General features: G+C 34.3%; 1 protein-coding gene across 1 annotated transcript in view; it reads right to left on the reverse strand.

Moving 5' to 3' along the window:
- Positions 1-8824: 8824 nt before the first annotated feature.
- Positions 8825-24878, reverse strand: part of LOC133199671 (uncharacterized) — a 30552-nt gene continuing 14498 nt past the window's right edge. The window contains exons 10-20 of the mRNA XM_061335545.1: positions 24168-24250; positions 20302-20380; positions 18824-18928; positions 18477-18641; positions 17911-18037; positions 17488-17656; positions 17026-17161; positions 14621-14731; positions 12426-12538; positions 11481-11580; positions 8825-9028 (exon numbers count right to left, since the gene is read on the reverse strand). Of these exons, the coding sequence (XP_061191529.1) occupies positions 8825-9028; positions 11481-11580; positions 12426-12538; positions 14621-14731; positions 17026-17161; positions 17488-17656; positions 17911-18037; positions 18477-18641; positions 18824-18928; positions 20302-20380; positions 24168-24250 (1392 nt within the window). The remainder of the gene's footprint in view (positions 9029-11480; positions 11581-12425; positions 12539-14620; positions 14732-17025; positions 17162-17487; positions 17657-17910; positions 18038-18476; positions 18642-18823; positions 18929-20301; positions 20381-24167; positions 24251-24878) is intronic.

Here is a 24878-nt window from a genome sequence, read left to right on the forward strand (position 1 = left end):
GCTTGATTTTTTTTGCAATTTGATCCCTCAATATTTAAAGCCTTCAGTTACCTAGAATCTTTATTACTGTACTACTATAACTTCTCAATCATTCTGTTCTACAGTTTGAATTAGTATTTTGACTAAAATCAAATATTCAAACAGAAATAACATGTAATATATAAACTGATGGATATTTTTTTGGGAGGGGGGGGGGGGGGGGGGCAAAAATTGCAAAAAATAAATCCTGCACCATTATCTAAATAATACATGGTAAGAGTTCATTTTGGTCAATTGACTAGAATTGCAACAGGAGATCTTGATAGTCACCCATCAGTATCACAAGTTTCTCAGGCTATGACTTCTTAATCCATGGGTTTTGTTGGTCAGCTGTAGTGCTAGGAGTTTCTCAAGATATGGCCACGGAATAGGAACTCCTTACTCATGCGACAAAAATTTTACAGTTTTGTAAGGATTTTGTTATTCATTACCTTATTTTTGCAACTTGTTACCTAGAAGTTCAGAATAAGATACCTAAAAGTACACTGTATAAAAAATTTCAATATATGACTAAGTTATCCCCGACTTGGGGCCAGACTCCTGGACCAGAAGGACACAAATTGTATATTTTTTGTAAAGGGCTTAGAATTCATAATCCCATTAACAATTTGCCTTAAAAAGTTAATAACTTGGTTCTCAGGCCCGCCCGCATCTCATTTAACAATGAGCATTACCCATTTTTATCCTCAAATGAATAAAATAAAATATTCTCATCAGTAAAATGTTTGACAAACAACAAGATGATCAAGACTAGTGGCCTAGTTATAACTTGCAAATATGGCTGTCAAGTTACCAAGTTAACATGGTTAACGCATCAAGATTAAGTTTGGTCATGATGGCATTGATTTCAGTGCAAATTCATAAGGGAATTACTGTAAAACTTCCACAGCATATAGTGGGGGTTTCTGAAGGTTGTTCCATGCTAGAACTCAATAACCCTATCAAAGATGCTCCCTCAACCTCGCAACTTTGACGTTTCCAGAGAAACTTCAGCAAGATTGGCCGTTTTCATTTAGTGTGGGTAAAACAAAGACTGATAAATTTGACAATGTTTAACAAAATCATAAGCGCTATTTAAAGTGCTGAAACACTCTTAGATTAGTCGTGATACGTAAGCAATTAACCACATGCATTACTAAAAGTGTCAGCCTCTGTAAGTTTAACACGTCTGGTTGTTGGGATGCCGTTGTTTCATTGCACGAATCATCGGAATGTAAAAAAAATGCAATAGGAAAGGGAAAGAAGCAGGAAATAAATGATCTTGATTTCTACACTCAATGTTGGAGCACTGTTTATTAAAAGTGGCTAGTTTTTAAATTAAAAAAAAAATCAAAAATCCCATGTCTGTTTTTTATGAAGTGCAAAGGAAAAAAAAAACATGCCTCCCTCCCGCATTTATTTTTGAGAAAACGGGCCTGAGAACCAAGTTATTAATTTTTTTTGGGCTTTGACAGGGCAAAATAAAAAGTACAAGGGTTGGGGATCTGAACAGTATTCAACAGTATTGGACAATGAAAAAGTGTGTTGTGGGGTGGGGGGTTGGGGGTGGGGGTGAGAGATGGCTAGCTGTCGTCCATGTATGGGAGAAGGGGTACAAGGAGAGAGTTGTTATGGTAGCAAACACACCCAATACCTAAATAAATTGAAATTTCCAAAAGTCTTATCAAATCCTCTTGAATCAAAATCAATGAAGCATCAGATTCCCTTACCCAGTGGTATGAATATCACAAATCTAGAGGCAAACTTTCTAAAATGAATTATAACTTTGTACACAGTTTGCCTGCTAGATGCAAAGGAGTAGGGAGGAAGATTTGAAAAATTAATACATTTTTCATATATAATTCAATAGAACACCTTTCTAACACCTCAGACCCAGGAGCCATGAAATTCACAATCTGGCACAGGAACACTCAGCATAACTATGTATTTAGTTTGTTTCCTAAATAACAAGAAGCAGAGATGAAGATTTTTTTAACAGTCAATGCATTTTCAGCAGAAGATAGAGCCTTGTCGAACAGTCGTTTGACCAGTTCAGAATTTTGATCAGTTCCGAATACTTAATAATTTACGAGCTGATAATTAATAAATTCAATAGTGTAAACATAAATTCATACATATTCTATGAGTGTTAGAATTATGTGAAGTTTTTATTTTTTGCTGTCAGTTTGTGTTTGCTATCATACTTGAATCAGGTGACATACTTTTACTATGCAACAAATCTGAATCACCACGAAGCATTTGTCTGCAGAAAAACGTCTGTAAAGACGTCAATTTTTCACATTAAAAAAACATTTTAATATCAAAAGTAGGTTTCATATGTATTTTAACAAATACCAAAAGCTTGCTGAAAATAAATGATTAGACCAAATAACAGTCAATTGGTAACAAATACCAAAAGCTTGCTGAAAATAAATGATTAGACCACCAGAAGATATCTGAATATTTTCCTGTTGTTATTTTACTAGTTCCGAATACCCATTATAAACACTGTATAATATGTTAGTTTTCTGTTATTTCTTCATTGTAAATGTGACTGTTATTTCTCTTTATCCTTTGGAAATACCATTTACTTACTGGTAAGCATTTATTTCAACTTTTCCTAGGCATGTCAATTGATAATGTGTGGGATGGATATTTTTAATTTAGGGTCAAACTGCATGGGAACCGCTAAGGTATTCGGAACTTGTCGGCTTATTCTTAACTAGTGAAATGAGTACCAATATTAACTTGCTAAAATAAAAAGTTTTTTTGAAAGGCTGAACTTTTATGAAACATTTATTTCCACAAGTCATTGAACTACTTTGACAAACAAATTAGATTTTGAAATAATGCTGTCATATATTTATAGCACCGCCTAATCAGTTCTCTATTCGCAACTGGTCAAACGACTGCAACACTGAAACCCTTGACCTCGAGGCCATTAGTTTCATAATTTTGGTAAAGTACTCTTACTCTTCATTAATATGCACTTACCCTGTTGTTTGTCTGCTGAATACCAAGGAGCAGAGAGTAGATTTTTAAACAATTAATGCATTTTTGCTACATGATCAATAGGGCCCCAACCGAACACCAGAACCCCTGACCCATGAGCCATTAATTTCATTTAATTATAGTACCGTAATGGCCATGAACTTTGAAATTTTGGAAGAGGCACTCTTGCTCATTATAACCATGCACTTAGTTTGTCTGCTAAGTATACAGGAGCAGAGAAGATTTTTTAAACTAGAAATATGTCCATAGGACATGAATGCCCCGCCGAGGGTATATTATTAATGAAACATGAAAATTTGTCTTAGTGTATGAAATTTGATGAGAATATCTTGAATAGTTTCTTTAAAATTGAAATCTAAAAACTTGGATATAGATGATAAATTCTCACTAAATTATGTTTAAGTGCATAAGCTTACATAAATATATCTTAAATGGTTTCTTTAAAATTAAGCAAATTGCAAATTTAAGAAAAGTGAGGTCAAGGTCCCAGAAAAGTTCAAGGTCAAATGTTTTTGATGCAGTTGAATAGTTCTCATAAATACGTATCAGCATATTAAGTTTGATAAAAATATTTTGAATGGTGACAGAAGGACAGACGGAAGGACGGAAGACGGACATGACAAACACTATATGCCCCGGCCATATTCATGGAGGGGCATAAAAATTATGCATTTTCACTACACATGATAGAACCCTGCCCTACCACCAGAACCATCATCCTGAAGCCATGAATTTCACAATTTTGGTAAAGCAATCATTGCTTGTTATAATCATGCTAAGAGTTCTACTGCTGATTTTGAAAACTGCATTTATTTTGATGGTTTTGGCCCCACCTCTTGGGCCCCAAGGAGGCAAGAGAGCATGAATTCACAATACCTGTTCTCCTTAACCCAAAGCTGAAACTGGTTCAACCATTCTAAAGAAGCTAAAAACGTTCAAAATTTTAGAACTGACAACACACAGAAAAACAGATAGCAAAAGGTCACCTTAGTGACTCAGTTGACCTAAAAAATTGATTCAGATTTAAAATTATGACTTACCATTCTAGAAGTATGCCATATATTTATATCTATGATTATTTAGGTGTTAATTATTCATGTTTCATTTAGTTTTATCCATGTTTACATTATTCAGTTTTGAGTTAGTCAGACTTGATGGATAGATGATCTAATCTGGTACATAAATTCACATGTAGAAGAAAATTTACTAATGTACAAAAAAGTCATTTTCATTAGAAATTTTATTGTGAAGTTAAACATTTATGCAAAAACATACTTTAAAAGCACAGTTTTTTTTTTGTTTAAAAAAAAAAAAAAAAAAAAAAAAAAGTTATAGAGAAAAAAGTGCTCAAAACAATAAATATTCCTCAATGACTAGAAATTGTTGACAACACAAAAGAACTGTTCAATTTATTACAAAAAAATATATATACGCTAAACAGATAAAATTGCGATTAACACTAATTTAAATAACTCTTTTAAAAAACTTTTCAGGAAATACAAAATTTATAAAGAGGCAGTGGATTAAAAGCAATAAACAATTGGTATATTCAGTATGACATGATAAAAATGTTGTTGTAAACAGATAAGCTCAAGTGAGGGCATTAATATTTATCTGAGATTCCTCTTCAGTTCAGAACAGCCTAATATCTTTTATCACAGATGATTCAATAAATAAATAAAATTTTAATGACAAAGCAGAGAAACAGTAAAAATCATAAACATCTGTTAATGACATAATTATTCCCATATACTGTAAACCAACTTTTATTCACATGCAAGTAAACATCTGAAAGTTTTGCAACCTTCTTTAACAAATAATTCAAGCCATAAATCATTAAATATTTTAAGAAGCGTACATGTAATCTATGTAATACTATAATATTTCCTCATTTGCATAAACTAATAGTCACAGATTGATTTCAAACTGACAAATATTTTTTTTTTAATTTGTTTACAGCATTTACTTTCAATTAACTCTAGTCAATCACAATTATTTTAAACTAGAAAAGTGACTAAGTCATAAAGGGGCCCTGCAGTGGCCTTCTATCAATAAACTTGACCTTTTAAGAATTTGCCTTGATATTTATTATTGTGTAGTGCATGTTGAAATAAGTTTTGTATAAATTTTTTTTTTTTGGGGGGGGGGGGGGGGCACATAAAATGCAGACAGTTTTTTTGAGCAATTGCATCTCCTAAAATAGCTATATAATATATTGTGTCCCCTAAGTGCTGACCCCTGTTTAAAAATGAACCAAAATTAAATTAATTAACCATTTTTATTTGTGTATTTAATATAAAAATTGTGCATCTGAAGCAATTCAAGCCATTGCATCACAATCACCATATAAATAACCTTGCCTCTTGTTCTTTGACAAAATGACTCCCAAATTTGTATGTTCCATTTCCATGGCATTCTTCACCTATATACTGAAAATTAGAAAATTCACTAAACTAACTTCAGTGCCAAGGTACCTGCAAAGTTTCTGGTACAAATATAATTTAGCACTACTTAAAAAATTCTATCAAAATTTAGAAAGTTTAATCCATCGGTTGGATTTTGTGTGTTTTGTGTTCGTTAGTCATTCATGCATAAAGAAATTGGATTTGACTCATTTCTGTGATATATTATTTTTCAAAGTTCTTGAATACAATTTTTTTTAAATATATGCAGTACAATTTGCCTTTCGTTATAACAGTTTAATAAAATAATAAGTTGTTTATATTTAATAATAGATTTTTAGGCAAAATTTTTTAATACGCTAAGTAAATTCTGTATGTTATCATATTAAATAAAAGTGTACACTCCCATAACTAAGAAAAGAAATAGTTGTCTATTTTTTTCACATTTTCACCCCTGGGTGTCTCTCTCTCAAAAAAAAAATTCCAATTTCTGCTAGACACCTATCCGTCACTTGTCTATCACTTTACAGACAATGGAAGGATGAAAGAATATTAATTATGCTCCAATGCAATTCTAGTACATGTACTTCAACTCTGGACACAGTGCTCATTTATTTCATGAAGTCAGTTTTTTAACTTTTACAACTTACATATCAATTTGTTCACTTTATTTATTAACTGTACATTGATAATGAGTGTACTGTATAAATAAAGAATGGAGGAATACAAGATGAGAAGTTTCTGTCAAATGTTTACCACAGTAAGATATTGTAAATGGTTCCCTTAAAACGAAAATATGAGAAAGGGAAAGAAGATATGTCTGTCTAGCAAGTTAACTAATACCAAAATACAAGGTGGACAAATCTGTGCCACAGTTCACCATAAGCCTCAGTATCCTGAAGACATTAGTCCCATGCCTTCATAAATCCATGAAAATAAGTGAATTTCCATGAAAGAATTATACAGGTACAAAGGAAATACATAGAAATTTCCAATGTGTACATGCAGGCAAACATTTTATGACTACCACAGAGAGTTTTCCGCCTGAGCAGCAACTGCTCTGTAGGATTTGAAAAGTACAGTTAATTGGTCCATCAGAGACACTCTTTTCAGCATGGTTAATGGAAATGCTTGTCACCTTCACAATATCAACAGAAAAGAAAATTGATCCTGTTTGTTGACAACTGTATTACTCATCCTAAGGAATCAGCCCTAAAACTCTCCAACATCTCTGGAATTTCTTCCCTCAAACACCACTCTGATTCAACCTTACAACTAATGTATCATTAGAAAATCTAAAATCCAGCTACAGAAGTGAGGATGTGAAGAAAATCATCAGCAAGATACATAATTCAGAGCTTCCTTGCAAAGCATGTCATCACATTGCTTGATCCAGTACATGTTAGGAAAATCATCACAAAGTGATGAGGAAAGAAAAATTACAGGGAGAATGACTAAACACCAATCCAACGAGTTCAGAGACATGACAATGATATTCAGTGTCATCATTTGCCTATTTTTAAGAATATATGTGTAGAATTTATAGCAGAGACATGACAATGATATTCAGTGTCATCATTTGCCTACTTTTAAGAATATATGTGTAGAATTTATAGCAGAAACATGACAATGATATTCAGTGTCATCATTTGTCTACTTTTAAGTATATCTGTGTAGAATTTATAGCTGAGACATTTAAGTTCATTACTCCCTTAAAAACTGATGTACAGTATATTCACTGTTTTTGGTGTTTCATAATAATCAGTATGTCAGTCAAGGAAACCTGAATAGCAAAAACAAAATGAACATTAAAATGAGCACAAGTATGGCATTTCAGGAGATGCTGATTATACACCAACAATGGCTTATTTTTATACATTGCTTATTATTAATATAGTCTGACAAATAAACAATTATAACGAGCTAATTGTACTGTACCACAGTTGATATGCATGATTTCGTTATCAACTGTGCTTTTAATTTGATTATTTTAAGTTCCATCCCAGTGTGTGAAGCACATCATGAAACTCGACAAAGCACTTCAAGATAAATCAAGTGTGACAATATCCACGAGACAATAATATCATCCCTAGTTTTAAAAATAATGAAATGCACAAAATAAAGATAATGCATACACATAAAATTATCTGAGATGTGCAATGCACAGTGTTAGTACTTCTTAATTAATTACAGTCAAACCTCGTTATCTCGAACTCAATGGGACCGAGAAAAAACTTTGAGATATCTGAGGGTTCAAGATATCCAGGCTAAAATACTAAAAGAATAAGGAGTTGGGACTTCCAAATCACTTAGGCATATCCATGGTATTCGAGATATCAGTGTCTGAGATACCGAAGTTCAACTGTAGTTAAATATGAACATAACACAGGCCCATGGATTTCCTTACAAATATTGAAATTTATATATTCTGGCTGAGCAATTGTAGTATGTAATGGATAAACAAAGTGTGTCCAGAAAAGTAATAAATTCGTTGGAAGAAAAAACTAGCATACATTATTATTTAGTGCACATACGTGTATAACATTATACTAAAGGTATGTCATTGCACTAAAGTTGCTTTAAAACAATAACAGTTATTATTGTAGCATAATTTGCACAATCTTGACCTCTGACCCTCAAATTTTACCATCAACCTCAAAATCAATACATGTAGGTATCTTCCTCTGACCATTTGCCACCTATGCAGTACAAATGACTGTTGTATCTCACTGCATCACATAAATGTTCTTAACGGCCAGGGCTCGACATTTACATTTGTTCACTTGTCTGGTACCAGTAAAATTTTTCACGGACAAATGAATATTGCTAGGCACTTGTCTGATTAGACAAGTGCTTTTTCTGTGAGAAATTCTTTTTAAAAAAGTTGAAAATGAAAAAAATGATCTCAACTTTTGACCAAATACAGCTAAACCTCGTTCTCTCGAACTTGATGGGACTAAGAAAATACTTCGAGATATCAGAGGATTCGAGATATCCAGGGTATAATACTTATGAAATAAGCACTTGGGACTTCAAATTCACTTTGACATATCCATGGTATTCGGGATATCAGTGATCGAGATACCGAAGTTCAACTGTAACTTCAGACACTGCAAATGTCACCCCTTATCATTCCCCAACGATGTTGTAAAAATGAAAAGAACTCAAACTATAATATCACAAAAGTATGGCAGAAAGACAAAGTGATTACTCTTGATGTGGGCCCTAATCAAACCTTATTTCATATGTCATTGGCCTAATTAAAACTTTTAAAATTAACTGAATACAATTTAAACAAGCTTTACAGTGAATTAAACAACAAATTCTCTTGTTAAGCCTAAAGGTTTTGCTCAGAACCCTGAAAGAATGTTCGGTGGAATTTTTTGTTTACATTAAGCTGACTGAAAGTAGAAATTTATAGCTCGACTGACATCGTAATCAGCAGCTAATGCAAACTGAATCAGGTCGTCCTCTGGTACGTCATCCCCAATCACAGCACGGAGGGCGGAGATACACTCAGCTAGCCGGGCATGATCTGTGCCTACTCCGCCGTACTCGTCAAAACAGGAAGAAGAGGAAGAAGAAGACGAATACCTCTATAAAGTAAAGACAGATTTATTATAACTCAAAGGTCTCCATACACAGCCCTTCTCTTGACCTGTATAGCCAAACAATTTATCATCAAAAGTTATGTCCATCTTCAAACTGATCTTAAACAATAATTTCAACTCACAAATCTAAATGCAGCACACTTTTGTTAAAATCTTTTGTTGAAATACATCATAAATGTATAGTGGTACACGTAGTTGTGTTACCTAATTTATAATTTTTGGTTTCAATACCAAGTCTTAAAATAGTCAGTTCTTCTTTAAGTTTTTCCTTAGTATATACTTTATTCCACACAAAGTTCATGTCATATGCTTAAAAGTGTTCGTTATTTTCTTAAGAGTAATGTAAACAAACATTTAAAACAAGAAACAGTAAAATAACAAGAGGCCCATGGGCCACATCGCTCACCTGAGCACATTGGCTAGGCAAAAGCACAAAAGCACAAATCAGTTCAGTATTGAAAGGGTTACCGGGGGGGAGGGGGGGGGGATACCTGATGATGCTTCCATGTCAATATAACAAATGGCTTTGTTGTACTTGAGTAAATTTTGAAAAATTTTTCCCATATAATCCTTTGTAAAAATTTGATCCCCCATTGTGGCTCCTCCCTATCCCAGAGGTCAATATTTGAAAATTTGAATCTACACTACCTGAGGATGCTTCCATTTCAATATGACTAAACATAGCTTTTCTGTTCTTGAGAAGAAATATTTTTTCTGCATGTTCTTATGTAAAACTTTCAATCCCCCATTGGGCCCCACCCTACCCCAGGGGTCATCATTTGAACGAATTTGAATTTACACTATCTGAGGATGCTTCCATATCAAAATGACTAAACATGATTTTCAGTTCTTGAGAAGAGGATATTTTCCTATATGTTCCTATGTAAAATTTTCGACCCCCCATTGTGGCCCATCCCTATCCCCGGGGGGTCATCATTTTAACAAACTTGAATTTACACTACCTGAGGATGCTTCCATATCAAAATGACTAATCATGGCTTTACAGTTCTTCATCAGAAGATATTTACCTATATATTTCTATTTAAGACTTTGATCCTCCATTGTGGCCCCGCCCTACCCCAGGGGGTCATGATTTGAACAATCTTGAATTTACACAACCTGAGGATACTTCCAAATAAATATGATCAATCAGGGCTTTGCTGTTCCTGAGAAGAAGATTTTTAAAATTTTTCCTATATATTTCTATGTAAAACTTTGATCCTCCATTGTGGCCCCGCCCTACACCAAGGGGTCATGATTTGAACAAATTTGAATTTTTACAACCTGAGGATGCTTCCACATAAATATGACTAATCAGGGCTTTGCTGTTCTTGAGAAGAAGATTTTTTAAAGATTTTTCCTATACATTTCTATGTAAAACTTTGATCCTCCATTGTGGCCCTGCCCTACCCTCGGGGGTCATGATTTGAACAAACTTGAATCTTCACTACTTGAGGATGCTTCCATATAAATATGACTCATCATGGCTTTGCTGTTCTTGAGAAGAAGATTTTTAAAGGTTTTTCCTATTTATTTCTATGTAAAACTTTGATCCTCAATTGTGGCCCCGCCCTACCCCCGGGTGTCATGATTTGAACAAACTTGAATCTACACTACCTGAGGATGCTTTCATATAAATATGACCAATTAGGGCTTTGCTGTTCTTGAGAAGAAGATTTTTAAAGATTTTTCCTATATATTTCTATGTAAAACTTTGATCCTCCATTGTGGCCCCGCCCTACCCCCGGGGGTCATGATTTGAACAAATTTGAATTTTTACTACCTGAGCATGCTTCTATATAAATATGACTCATCATGGCTTTGCTGTTCTTGAGAAGAAGATTTTTAAAGGTTTTTCCTATATATTTCTATGTAAAACTTTGATCCTCCATTGTGGCCCCACCCTACCCCCGGGGGTCATGATTTGAACAAACTTGAATCTACACTACCTGAGAATGCTTCCACATGAGTTTCATCTTCCCTGGCTCTGTTGTTCTTGACAAGAAGATTTTTAAAAGATGCTATTAATTTTTCACTAATTCTTTATTATCTCCCCTTGAAAGAGGGCATGGCCCTTCATTTGAACAAACCTGAATCCCCTTCACCCAAGGATACTTTGTGGCAAGTTTGGTTGAAATCGGCTCAGTGGTTCTTGAGAAGAAGATGAAAATGTGAAAAGTTTACGACAACAACGACGCCGACGACGCCGACGCCGACAGACAACGGACAAATTTTGATCAGAAAAGCTCACTTGAGCCTTTGGCTCAGGTGAGCTAAAAACTCTATAACAAATAAACAAGAACAATCCTTTTGCACCAGGTTAATAAGGAAGGGCCTGTACAAACTGTTAACAGGTACAAAGCCTCTGTCTGGTTCAATTCAGACACCTCACCTGAGTCACCTGTTGTACAGACCCTGGGGTATAAGAAAAACTTACCCTGCTCCTAGTCACCTGCACTTGTCCAATCAAATCCTCCACATCTTCCTGACTTGATAAGCTGCTAGAGGTCTCAACTCGACCACTCCCCACAACATCACTGGAAAATAACAGGTTATCTCTTCCATAAATCTGGAATTTTTTAAGATGGTATACACTATACAATTATGGACTTCAGTGTAGGTCGATATGTGGTTATAAGGATGCATGTCAAGTGATACTGACCAAAGACACAGAAAGTTATAGTGACCAAGCTTGCGAAGTCGCTATCATTTTCTGTGTCTGAGGTCAATATCACATGACATGGGTCCTTATAACCATATATTGACCGTTCACTGAAGTCCATAATAGTTACATTATATAATCACTCAAAGTGAATAATCTACACAGTCTTAAGTGAACAAGACTTGTCTGTCATTACATCACAATGGTAAAAACATGCTTTTTATATTATGACGTAACTCCGGTGCAGCCGAACGCTGGGTCATGCGATATCACATTCTGCAGACGCGCTTTCGCATCAATATCACTAAAGAACGAATGTCAGGTGACATCCTTTCAGCCAATGAAAATTACAAAAATAGTCTACTTATATAACATTAATTTTTATATTTCTAAATTTGGCAGATTCACAACATTGCATTAATGGCTCATATATACATGTACGCTATATTCAAAGGGGGCAAAAATATTTTTTTCCCATTAACTGACGTAAAAATAGGCCTGTGTTTTTCCTTTGTAATCCTGTTTGCTTACATGCATTCAAAGAAACTCTGTTAATCCAGTCAGTTTGTGTGTGACAAAATTTTGAGGTCGCTTCACTCACTGCACACATAGTTCAGGTACACAAGACAATGCTTTCGGCATTTATGCAAATTACATAAAACCAAAAAAAACTAGACAGTTATTCCTTAAATATATACACAAAATCCTTTCAATAATTACCCTTCCTCCTTGATAACATCCTCTATTTCTGTACGGAGATGTGGGGGTAGCTGGCAAAAGACTTCACCATTCTTCACATCTGGATGGTTTCCAAGGTAACTTAAAACTTTGTCCTAAAAAGGGACAAAACACTTACTACAATATCCTTCCTTCCCTACATGAAGCATATTATTTAATACAATATTGCTCCAAGTTTACCTTGTAGAACATTCAGGTATAATAGGGACATGCCAATTTTAAGTTTCTTCGAGAAATGAAAGATATTTTTTAAGACGTGCCATTCTTCAGAGTTTTCTTCTCAAAAAATTTCTAAGGACATGCTCATTTCACAATTTTTTTTCCCTCCTCAAAATATTCATGTATTCTGGGGAAACATCCATCTTCACACTTTTCTTAACAAAATATTCAGGTTTTCTGAGCACAAACCAACCTTAAGAATTTCTCCCTCAAATATTAAGGTACTGTAGATCACAAAATGTTTGCAGCACCATATTTTTGCAAGGAAGTTATTTATAAGCAAGACAAATTTTCAAAAATTTTGCCTATTGTTATAACAGTGCTTTACAATACAAATAGACACAAAAATAAAATTTTATGATAAGGCCGTCTCTCTTAATAATGTGAAAATAAAGTTTATGTGAATAAATAGTGATTTACAATACAGTAAATCTCAGTATAGCAAAGTCCTGTGGACCTTTGAATTTAATTCACTAAATCTGTTATTCATTACATCTGTATAGCAAATTCATTAAAGTATATATAGCGAATTCACAACATACATGTTTTCCTTCAAGTTATGACTACTGAATATGTTCAGTTTACTATTATGAATTTTGAGGTCTTAAAAATATTCTTTATAAAAGATGTAAATTTTGTTATTTTTTACCTCTACTGGACACAAAATCAATTCCCTATATCCCAAATTCACTACAACAAAGTTAGTTATAACCATAAAATTTTACAAGGAATGGCTAAGAATTTTGCTGGGGATTCAAAAAACTTCACTTTATCAGTAATTTCAATATATCAATATTTCTACTAAATGAATTTTACTGTACATGAATTCACAAAATGTTTAGAAATTCTGAGAATACATGTATATCAAATAGAGCTTTTTTTCTCAAAATGTCAGTGTACATGTGTTCTGAGGTCATCTGAATCGTAACACTTTATTTCTTACATTGTTTTGTTACACTGAGGAGGCACATTAAGGTACATGTGTTCTGAGGACATCTGAATTGTAACATCTTACTTCTTACACTGTTCTGTTACACAGACGAGGCACAATAAGGTATTCAACGTATAACGACCATATTTTGTATCTTATAAAAATATTTAAAAAAAAAAAAAATTTAAATATATTTGTAATTATGGTATCATTTTGATGGTGTTGTGAAATAAAAATACTCCACCAAAGAAATGTTAAGAAATTTGATTATTGTCAAATTAATTGCACCTTGAATTTTACAATGAAGTCTATGGGCAATGCATGCATTATTAAGATATTGTAAAAAGTATTTTAAAATTCAAAAAAAGCTCTTGGTGAAAATATGCATACACTCTCTAATTATTAAAATATGAAATAAAATTAATCATTTACCACATATTTTTTGACGAAATTAAATTTTCTTCTTTGCATCAAGGGCAGATAACTCTTCAAAAACTTTAAAAGTGCAAAATTACCAGCTTCTTTTATGTTATCAGTCATGTGAATTTGGTTCATTTCACTTTCATCATTATCTAGCAATGCAATTTTAACTAGTTTAAAATGATTCAAAATTGTTCAAACTCCCTTCATTATACATTGAATACCTTAAGGTATATCTGTTCTGAGGACATCTGAATTGTAACATCTTACTTCTTACACTGTTCTATTACACAGACAAGGCACATTAAGGTACATGTGTTCTGAGGACATCTGAATTGTAACATCTTACTTCTTACACTGTTCTGTTACACTGAGGAGGCACATTAAGGTACATGTGTTCTGAAGACATCTTACTTCTTACACTGTTCTGTTACACAGACGAGGCACATTAAGGTACATGTGTTCTGAGGACATCTGAATTGTAACCTTACTTCTTACACTGTTCTGTTACACTGAGGAGGCACATTAAGGTACATGTGTTCTGAAGACATCTGAATTGTAACACCTTATTTCTTACACTGTTCTGCTACACAGACGAGGCACTTACCTTAAGAACTTTTTTCTGGAACTGGTCAGCAATACTGAGGAGGTACAGAGCCGTGTCACCATCTACATGGTGTAGTAAGATCTGCTCACACACCTGACCAAGGTTGTTCACCTGTAATATCAGGTCAAAATAACATAACTATAAACTACCTGGTATGTTTGCATGGTGGGATATAACCATGTAACAGACCTGTCCAATTTCAATGTAACAATCTTTGAAAATTTAAAGAAATCAGATTCAAGAAAAAACATAGGTAATCAAAGATTACGAAGCTCACCTCGACCAATGTTAGCTATAAGTAAGGCAAATTTCACAAAAAAATTTTTTTTCTAGTTAGGGTACATCCCAAGATCAATATCCATGCAAGTTTGGTTTAAGTAGGACTTATAGTTACTTGGAAATAGACCTGCTCAAAGAACTTTTAAGCTGTTTAGTAATCAAGAAAATTGTGGTGAGTTTCAACATCCAAAGCAAGTCTGGAAGTTTTAATCCTTAGATGCACCATCTATGCAAGTTAAATCATAAAAGGCCATAATATTATAAAGCTTCTCTAAAAAATTACCCTGGTCACTCATCTGGAAAATGTAGGTCAGATTCAGCAGGGTTCGACACTAACTTTTTAAGGCTTTAGTCCAGCCGGACTAGTGCTTCATTACTTTTACTAGTCCGCACGCGATTTTATTAGTCCGTCAAAAAAAAGAAACATCAATGTTTTTTAACATTAATTTAACGTGACAATATAGTATTATTTTTTGAAATAAACAAAGTATTTACGTGAAATATATTATTCTACAGATTCATTGAAATCTCGCAATCAGCAAGTACGATTGTATTCCAGATCTCCGGTTTTTTTTGTCCTTACATCCAAAACGTCTTTTGTCCTTACATCCAAAACGTCCAACATCTTTCTTAAAAGTGTCATACTAAATCATGTTTGTTAAAACCTTATACTTCATATTGATTAGTCGAAAAATTAAGCGCTGAATTGACCCAGCATTGCGTAACTACCCGCCAAAAGCTAGAAATCTAAAAATACACGCGGGGTTTTCCAGTAAAAGTTGTCGAGAATCGGACATCGGTACTTTATTCATATTGTTTTTCAGAAATTTTTATTAGTCCGTTCGGACTAATTAGCCACATATTTTATTAGTCCGAATGAAAATGTATCAGTCTGAGACTAACGGACTAACGTTAGTGTCGAACCCTGTTCAGAATCCAAAGCAAGTCTGGAAGTGTCCATCCCTAGATACATCATCCATGCTAATTTGGTTAAAATATAGCAAAAATTCGCTCATGTGGAAAATCTAGGTCAGATCCAGCATCCGAAGCAGGTTGGTTAGTGTCCATCCCTAGATGCATCATCTATGAAAGTTTGGTCCAGGTAGGGCTTATAGTTACTTGGGAATAGGACTGCTCCGAAATCTAAACCTGGTCTTACATGTGGAAAATCTAGCTCAGGTCCAGCATCCGAAGCAAGTGTGGTAATGTCCATCCCTGGATGTATCATCCATGCAAGTTTGGTCAAGGTAGGGCTTATAGTTACATGGGAATGCACCTGCTCCAAAAACTTTAACCTATCCAATCATTTAGAAAATCTAGGTCAAATCCAGCATCCGAAGCAAGAGTGGTAGTGTCCATCCCTAGATGCATCATGCATGCAAGTTTGGTCCAGGTAGGGCTAATCATTACTTGGGAATGGACCTGCTCCAAAAACTTTAACCTTGTCACTCATCTGGAAAATCTAGGTCAGATCCAGCATCTGAAGCAAGTGTGGTAGTGTCCATCCCTAGATGCATCATGCATGCAAGTTTGGTCCAGGTAGGGCTAATCATTACTTGGGAATGGACCTGCTCCAAAAACTTTAACCTTGTCACTCATCTGGAAAATCTAGGTCAGATCCAGCATCTGAAGCAAGTGTGGTAGTGTCCATCCCTAGATGCATCATGCATGCAAGTTTGGTCCAGGTAGGGCTAATCATTACTTGGGAATGGACCTGCTCCAAAAACTTTAACCTGGTCATTCATCTGGAAAATCTAGGTCAGATCCAGCATTTGAAGCAAGTGTGGTAGTGTCCGTCCCTAGATGCATTATCCATGCAAGTTTGGTCCAGGTAGGGCTTATAGTTACTTGGGAATGGGACTTGCTCCTTAAACTTTAACCGGGACGCCGACGCCGACACCGGGGGTATAGCATAAGCTCATCTCGACTTCGTCGAGGTGAGCTAAAAATACCAAACATGTTTTACAATGTATATCCATTTTCAGAACTCAAGCATTTCTGAACCCAGTAAATCTATTTTCTGAATAAGCCCAACAAATTCCACTTTTTTTTAAAAATAATGTATACAGATACATCAATTCCTTGTAAATGCAATTACTCATTTCAAGCTTTCAGTGTGGAATTACCTCATATCTGTCTGCCAAGGTAAGTAACTCTGTTAGTTGATCTGTCGACAAGGAATCAGACTGAATGCCACCACTGTACAAAAACTCCAAAAACATGGTGAAGATCTCAGGATTTGTATCGTGGATGGTTATTTTTCTGCAACAATTGTTCATCAAGAAATTAAAAAGTAAGAGAACTGCTTTCATCAAACATGGTAGTACATCAGGAAAAGTTATAATTCTAAATCTATATTTGATGCAGAAAGAAAGCCATTTGTGATTTTAAAAATTCATTTTTCCTCCAACAAAAATCCCTTTACGATTAAATTTATTTTTCTATCATAATTGAAAGAGCCAATATCTTATATTCAGAATGTCTGTGGAATTTTTCCTTAATTCCACTGAGTCAAGCCATTGAACTCCCTCATCCCACCAAGTAAGCCATTGATAACCATTTATGGAGGGCTGCTGGGTTTTTCTTACTTGTCTATGGACTCCCTCATCCCACTGAGTAAAGCCCTTGAGAACCAGTTACAGCGGGCTGCTAAGATGACACAGTGGGCAGGAATCTGATGGATCTCCACATCATGGTCATCCTCTTGTCTCTCAATGGGATCTCCATGAGTATGGTCAATCACAATGTCTCCCATATCTACAGATATACAATTTATTCATGATTCCTTATCTTACACTTGTATTTAATTCATGGAATGGTATTTTTCAAATGAGTCCTCAAACTTACAAAGGTAAGAGGGAGCTTTCCTGTGTTACCTTTTCAATACAGACATGATATTAACTTCAATTTTAGATGCTGTAATGTTTGATTTTAAATATGCTACAGACTATAAATCTTTGATACAAGTCTGAAGGTTGTACACCACACTGTGAGGTAAATATTCTACTGACCTCGAACAAGAATGATTTCAAAGACCATGTCAGTATTCCGTTTCTTCCTGAATAACTCCAATGCATTCTGTGCTAGCATACACTTTTTTGATGGAGGAGGAATGCACAAAGATTCCACAGAACTTAACTGAAGTAGATTTTAAAAATTTTATACAATGTCTGAATGCAAAATGTTCTTGATCTACAGAATAATTATAAACAGAATATCTAATCATAAGCTTAAATCTCCAAATTTCCCATTTAATAAAACATCACTTAAAAAACTTTCTCCAAGGCCCAGGATCCTGAAACAGATTTAGACTTTAATCAAAATTTCAATCATTTATAAAATGTTTCATACTTGTGAAATGAAACTCTTAATTTGCATTTAACAGCAGTCTGATGATGCAAAATTGTAAAGCATTTTCATTTTGAACTGCTTTACTTTTACATATTTTAAGCACCATATACATTATTTTTACTTAAGCTTAAGATGCTTCATGATCCTGGGGCCTGATATATAAAACAGATTTATTAAAAGAGTTGTCAATTAAGCCTGTTTAACTGTTTAAAACAGTTGATCTTACCCTGGCATACTTGGTGTCTACTGTGGAGGTGGTTTCTCCCTTGTCCCACAACCCCAGAGCTGCCAGGGTGGCCGTGAATTCTTCTTTGTTGACTAGTTTTACCATCTGTTCTATACTACTGGAAAGCGTTGATTTATAGCTGCGTAATTTGTGTACACCCCATGCCTACATTAAGAAGGATTTTTTTTACCAGTTTTTTTTTTTTTTTTTTTGCTCCTTACAGTGCGATGTGCGATGCGAGTACTAATTTCAGTAAGATTCGTAGTTTGGCTATGTGTACCCCTAATCTGTGTTTGGATATGGAATTATAAGTACCTGTAAAACATACCTTTCTGTAGATAACTTACTATTTTGGAGGAACTCAGTTTGAACATATACTTCCATTCTTTCCATTTGTATTTTTCCTCTAAAACAAGAGCCAAGTGCTGCATTCGATCAACAAACAAAGGAGCCTACAATATTAAACATGTCAATGTACATGAATAAATGCACTGAAAACTAACAAGCTGTCAACAGGAGTAAAACACAACCATAGGCCCATGGGTCATAATGCTAACCTGAGTCAGCAATCTCTTATGGATATGAAAATAAAAGAAACCTCTTATTGTCACCTGCAACAAAATCCATGATTTCACCAGTTATAATTCAAAGTATATTTAGGTTTGATGCATAAATTACAGGCGACTCTCAATACTTTAAAGATTTCGGGACCATGGACAAAACTTCTCAAAATCTCGAGTTTGACATTTAAAGAGTGTGGAAATACCCAGTTTCTTCATTGGTTTTATATTATTTGAACTGTAACTAATTTATTCTCATACACAACGGTAATAAAATTTTACAGTTTACTTTAACATTCCTTTGTATTTAATGTGAATACACAGATGTGGCAATAAATTTATAAATTTTTATTCTTATTCTATCCATTAATTCCTCATATTAAAGTATATTTGTATTTACTCCCAATAAAATGACAAAAGAGTGTCACATTGTTTGTTTGCTATCAAACACCATTAAATATTAAATATTCAAAAGATAAAGTGTCAGTTTACATTGCATAAATATTCACATAAATAGAGTCATGTATTATGACATTTATTTGAGTTCTTTGCATTTACATATAACTAGTAAGAAGTTGATTGCCTTGATCATGGTCATTCAAAGTACACAATAAAATTAGCGCCTTTTCTTTTAATATGTATGTTTTTAATATTTTTAAATTTCTTTTTGAAATTATCTTCATTATTCTGATATTAATTATTTTAAGTGCAGGTGATAATTAGCTGATAATTACTGTCACCCTGCAGTCCTAGTGCTGTGGCACTTGTATAAACATCCCAGTACATGTGTCGCCTGTCTATGTCTGGAGCATTTCATTGTCCAGGTAAAGGTGCTAATTAGGTCAAGTTTTGATATATATATATATAGCAATTTAAAGGTATTCAAGGGTAAATTACAATAGAATATGCATAATGGACTGCATGTTGACTTCCACAGTTCAAGGGTTTCTCGAGATTGAGAGTTGAGAAATGAAGAGTAAATTTGCTTAGTAAATCGGGACCAGAGACTCACTTCAAGAAATCAAGAACTTCTCGAGATCGAATTTGAGCCATCAATTGGTCCTATAGTTCTGGTATGCTAGAAATGCATTAGACTTGTTTCTATATGCAAAAAGAGTTTATAACTTTAGGTACAGACCCTATTGAATACCTTTCGGTATCCACACGTGAGAATCTTCCGCAATTTGAACCTCAGGGTGTTGGTCTCCAGTTTTTATTGTTTTGTGTTCTATATGCAAAAGACCACAACAAATAAATCCACCCACCTCACTGTTCTTCAGGGCATCCAGTAGATACACTATTAGGGGAATCTTCTCAGCCTCAGTTTTCTTGCTGAATACATGCCTAAAACAATGACAGTAACATTCAAGAATTCTTTAGAATTCACCATCAAGTGCTTACAACACAAATGATAGATAACATTCAAGAACTCTTCTGGAATCTACACCATCAAGTGACTTATGAATAATATCTTAAAATCTAAAAAACAAAAAAAAGAATTGAAAGAGATAAACTTTCGATTTAATATTCCATGAAGTGACAGCAAAAAAATTTACACTAATGAAAAAAAATGACACACGTACAAAGAGTAATGCTCAAAAGTCTATTGAAAAATGCAAACTGTGAGCAGAGCGAACACAGACCTCTAAATCAGAAGTATGTTCAGGTGCCTTAGAGGAGTAAGCATCCCTTATTGACCGGTTCACATCCACCATGTGCTCTTTGTTATGATCGGGTAAAAAGAGAAATCCATATTAAATACAGTATGAAAATAATGGCCTAACAATTTGTATGAAAGGCATCAGTCAACATTTGACGAAAAGACAGATTGTATTTGCAAATAAGGTCATTGTATCAACCACAAAATTTGTGAAAGGTTGGCATACAATGAGATTGTGGATACCCTCATATCATCAGCTTGTTTGTCAGCAGACTGGCTTGTTTTAGAAATTGTTCATATGAAGAACATCCTCTTGCACTTTGAATCAACTGCGAGACATATACCCATGAAATGCAACTAGTAATGGTATATTTCTACATAAATAAGTTAGTTTGCCATCAATGTCTTTTTCTAGTAAAATATCTACATATGAAGCAATTGTGTCAGACTCAGTGGTGTCCCATGAGTTCAGTTGGATATATTGAATCAATGTATGAGTGAAAATAATTATTGTAAGTTCACTGTTAAAAGGTCATCATTATTTATAAATGTCAAATTGAAGGCCACAGCAAGAGACTTTTTCTTTTCATGTAGAGGTTTGCAAATAAATTCTGCTTCATAAGAACACAAAAACAGGTCTGCATAATAATGGGGCACAATTAATACCCATGGGATTTCCAACAGAATGTTAGAAAACATAGTCCTCAAAGATTACATACATATTGTCAATGCATCAAGTATACTCATGCACCTTTTTAAGAGCAACTTCAATTTACTTGTGTGTTTTAACAAAGTCTGCAGATGACAAATGACAAGGTAGGAAGATTTGCAAGTTCCATTCTTATTAAAAAGCAGTTGTTGATGATGTCAAAAAGCCTGGTCTTTAATTTATTGCGGGGAATAGTTGTATAAAGTGTTGAAAAGTCACACATTTTAATGCTATTGATTCTGGTAAAATGTTGATTTCAAATTTTCTTTAAGTTCTTTGTTTTAAAGCATCTACATACGATCAACTTCATTTCACGAATATGATGTTTAACAGTACTGCTGAAGTTTCTCCTTTACTGCTGTTTACATTTTTATGAGAAGTAATGAAAGAGGCTTGGTAGAACATTTGCTCGATCCCACTATCCTGCCATCTCTGTTCGTAAGGATTTTTATGAAGTTTTGGAATCCAATATAGGTATGGTAATTTAAAATCAATTTGGTTGTAAGGAATATCTTAAAATATTTAAAACTGACATGTGATTTTGAAGAACTTCTTCCTTAGAAAAGGAACTATAACTTGGATTACCACTTGCAGAATTAAATCCAAGTTGATCTAAAATGTAATTTTTAATAATGAGCCTTACAAACAAAGACTACTGTATGTGTACATGAATTAACGTATTCAAAATTTAGCGCAATCTCCAGGTATGGAGTGGTTGGCGTAGTCATGAATTAGCGCTCACATGTTGTGCTAAAAAAATAATAAAAAGTTGTTCTAGGAGTTTTAGTACAATTTTAATATATTAAACAAAATTAAATATCGTGTTAGATTATTACTGTTCAATTAGCGTGACCACCTGGCTGAAAATAGCCCTAAGGTATTTATTGCACGGTCGTAGTTTGGTTCTTGAGCAGATTTTCGGTGAACATTGTTTCAAAGTTCTTTAGGTCTAATAAAACTATTTATTTGAATCTCAAAATGCTATGAAGGTGGTTGGTATCGGCAAAGAGCTCTGGCCCTCCCTCTCCCTTATTACCGGATCCCCGTTCAGCAGGCTCTGACAATGATGCAGAAATCAATGCATCTGCAAATGCTGAAATAGTAAATATTCATAATCTGAAGAAAAAATTTATTTCCATGAAAAAAGTAACTGGCAAGGAGCCCTCAGTGCTGGAAAAAGTGCCAAGAGGAAAACCAATATTATTAGGGGAGTACGATGAGCAAGTACAGACCTACATTAAATATTTAAGGGAAATGGAAGGTGTTGTGACCATTCCAATCATTATTGGTGCTGCAAAAGGAATACATGTAATTAAAAAAAAAAATAAGTGTCTCCTTTCGGAATATGGGGGACACATCACAGCAAGAATCATTGGAGCAATTCAGAGACAATGCTAGAATACTTGGAAAAAGTTTTAATCCCGTACGTGGAAGATATTCATGAAAAGCTACCACTGTCCAGATCCGATCAACAAGCCCTGTGTTTATTTGATGTCTACTGTGCACACACAGTCGATGCTTTTCAAGAAAAACTTAGATCAGCCGGCATAAACTTCCGTTATGTACCGGCAATTTGCACAAGTGAACTTCAACCCCTAGATTTGTCTGGAAACGAAGATTTTAAACACTCTGTAAAACATAAGTTTCAAGAGTGGTATTCAGAATGTGTTGAAGATTCGTTAAAAAAATGGTAAATCCCTGGAGGAGATAGAGGTTGATCTTCGTCTCACAACAATGAAGCCACTTCATGCCAAATGGCTTGTTACTGCAAACCAAAGTGTTTCTGTAGAAGCAATTAAGTGTGGTTGGGAAAAAACTGGAATTTTGGATGCAGTTACAAAAGTGTGTAGACCATAAAAAGGACGAATCAGTATTTTAAGTGTGTTTACCAATTTTTAGAGAGCAGAGGTGGATTTTATGACTCATCATGCTCACTGTACCTGTATTTTACAAAGATTGACACTGCTATAAAATAAAGATTTTAAACTTTTTGTTTTAACAAAATAATCTTTCAGTTACTTATAATTACCGTATACCTGGTAATTAAAAACAATTAATTTAAGACTTTCTGATTCAGGGAGGTAAATCGTGTGTAATTATATGTTAGAATAACGTTGCATAACCAATACCTTACATTGTCAGGTGGACATGATTAAAATGATTAACTTATGCGGGTCGACACAGTTATACCTGAATGGTCCAAGTAACAAGCTCATTTTATATTGAATTTGTAATGATTTAAAAAAAAAAAATTTATCATGGATATCTTATATTTACAAGTATCTATACATTGTCTGGTGAAATACGCAACAACTAAATCAGGCTCTATGTCCGAGACCTGAAGTAATGGCGGATTGAATGAAAGCATCATGTTGTATCTGATTTATTAACGGTAATCATGAATTAGCGCATCAGTCTTTGCGCCAAAGCCACTAAAATACGAAGCCCACTTTTTAAAGTACACATACAGTATGTTGTTAGCTGCTTGTTTATCTTTATTTGTATATCTAATATCTAGTTATATTTCAAGATGTTACATTACAAAAGTTATATGAAGTAGGCCTAAACATGCCAGAAAACTGTATACAAGAATTTTCCAGGAATACAATCATTCACACATGTATTGTAATGTCATTATATCTGCTTCAATAAAAAATAAATAAGTTAAAAAGCATATGCTGTCTTATATTAAAGATGTCCAGATATGTTTAAGATAAAAGTAAACAGATGTCTACATCAGTTACTGTAAAGATGCTACTTACAACTTTTTAAGGAACATCTCCAATTTGACAGATGCAGCTTCATGCATATTTCTGAGCTTCTTCAATTCTCGCACATGAAGAGCCTACAAATATAACACAAAATTTCATCACAAATAGTATTATATTAAAATCTACAACATAAATTATACCCTCAAAACAAGATACAGAGGGGTTAAAATTTTCATAAGTAAGATACAACATGTAACTATGAGTAAGTGTAGTAAGCATCTCTCTCCCTCTCAGAGAGAGAGAGAGAGAGAGAGAGAGAGGGAGAGAGAGAGAGAACTATTTATGTTATACAGGATTGTGGGAACTAGAAACCCTCCTGGGTGATGCTACCAATCCTTACATGTTTCAGTGTTTTACTGTGTGACCCTACCAATCTTTACATGTTTCAGAGTTTTAATGGGTGATATCTTACCAATCCTTACATGTTTCAGTGTTTTACTGTGTGACCCTACCAATCCTTACATGTTTCAGTTTTTTACAAGGTGATTCTACCAATCTTTACATGTTCAGTGCGTTACCCTGTGATTCTACCAATCCTTACAAGTTTCAATGTTTTACTGTGTGATCATACCAGTCCTTACATGTTACAATGTTTTACAGTCCCTGAAACGTTCTACTTTCCCATTTTTCCGTTCGCTCACCGTTCGTTCACCGTTCGTTCAGCGTGCGTTCACCGTTCGTTCACCGTGCGTTCACTGTTCG

This window comes from Saccostrea echinata, unplaced genomic scaffold, assembly GCF_033153115.1.
Source record: "Saccostrea echinata isolate AGI-Se365-2 ecotype Australia unplaced genomic scaffold, CSIRO_AGI_Sech_v1 ptg000034l, whole genome shotgun sequence".
Taxonomy (NCBI): domain Eukaryota; kingdom Metazoa; phylum Mollusca; class Bivalvia; order Ostreida; family Ostreidae; genus Saccostrea; species Saccostrea echinata.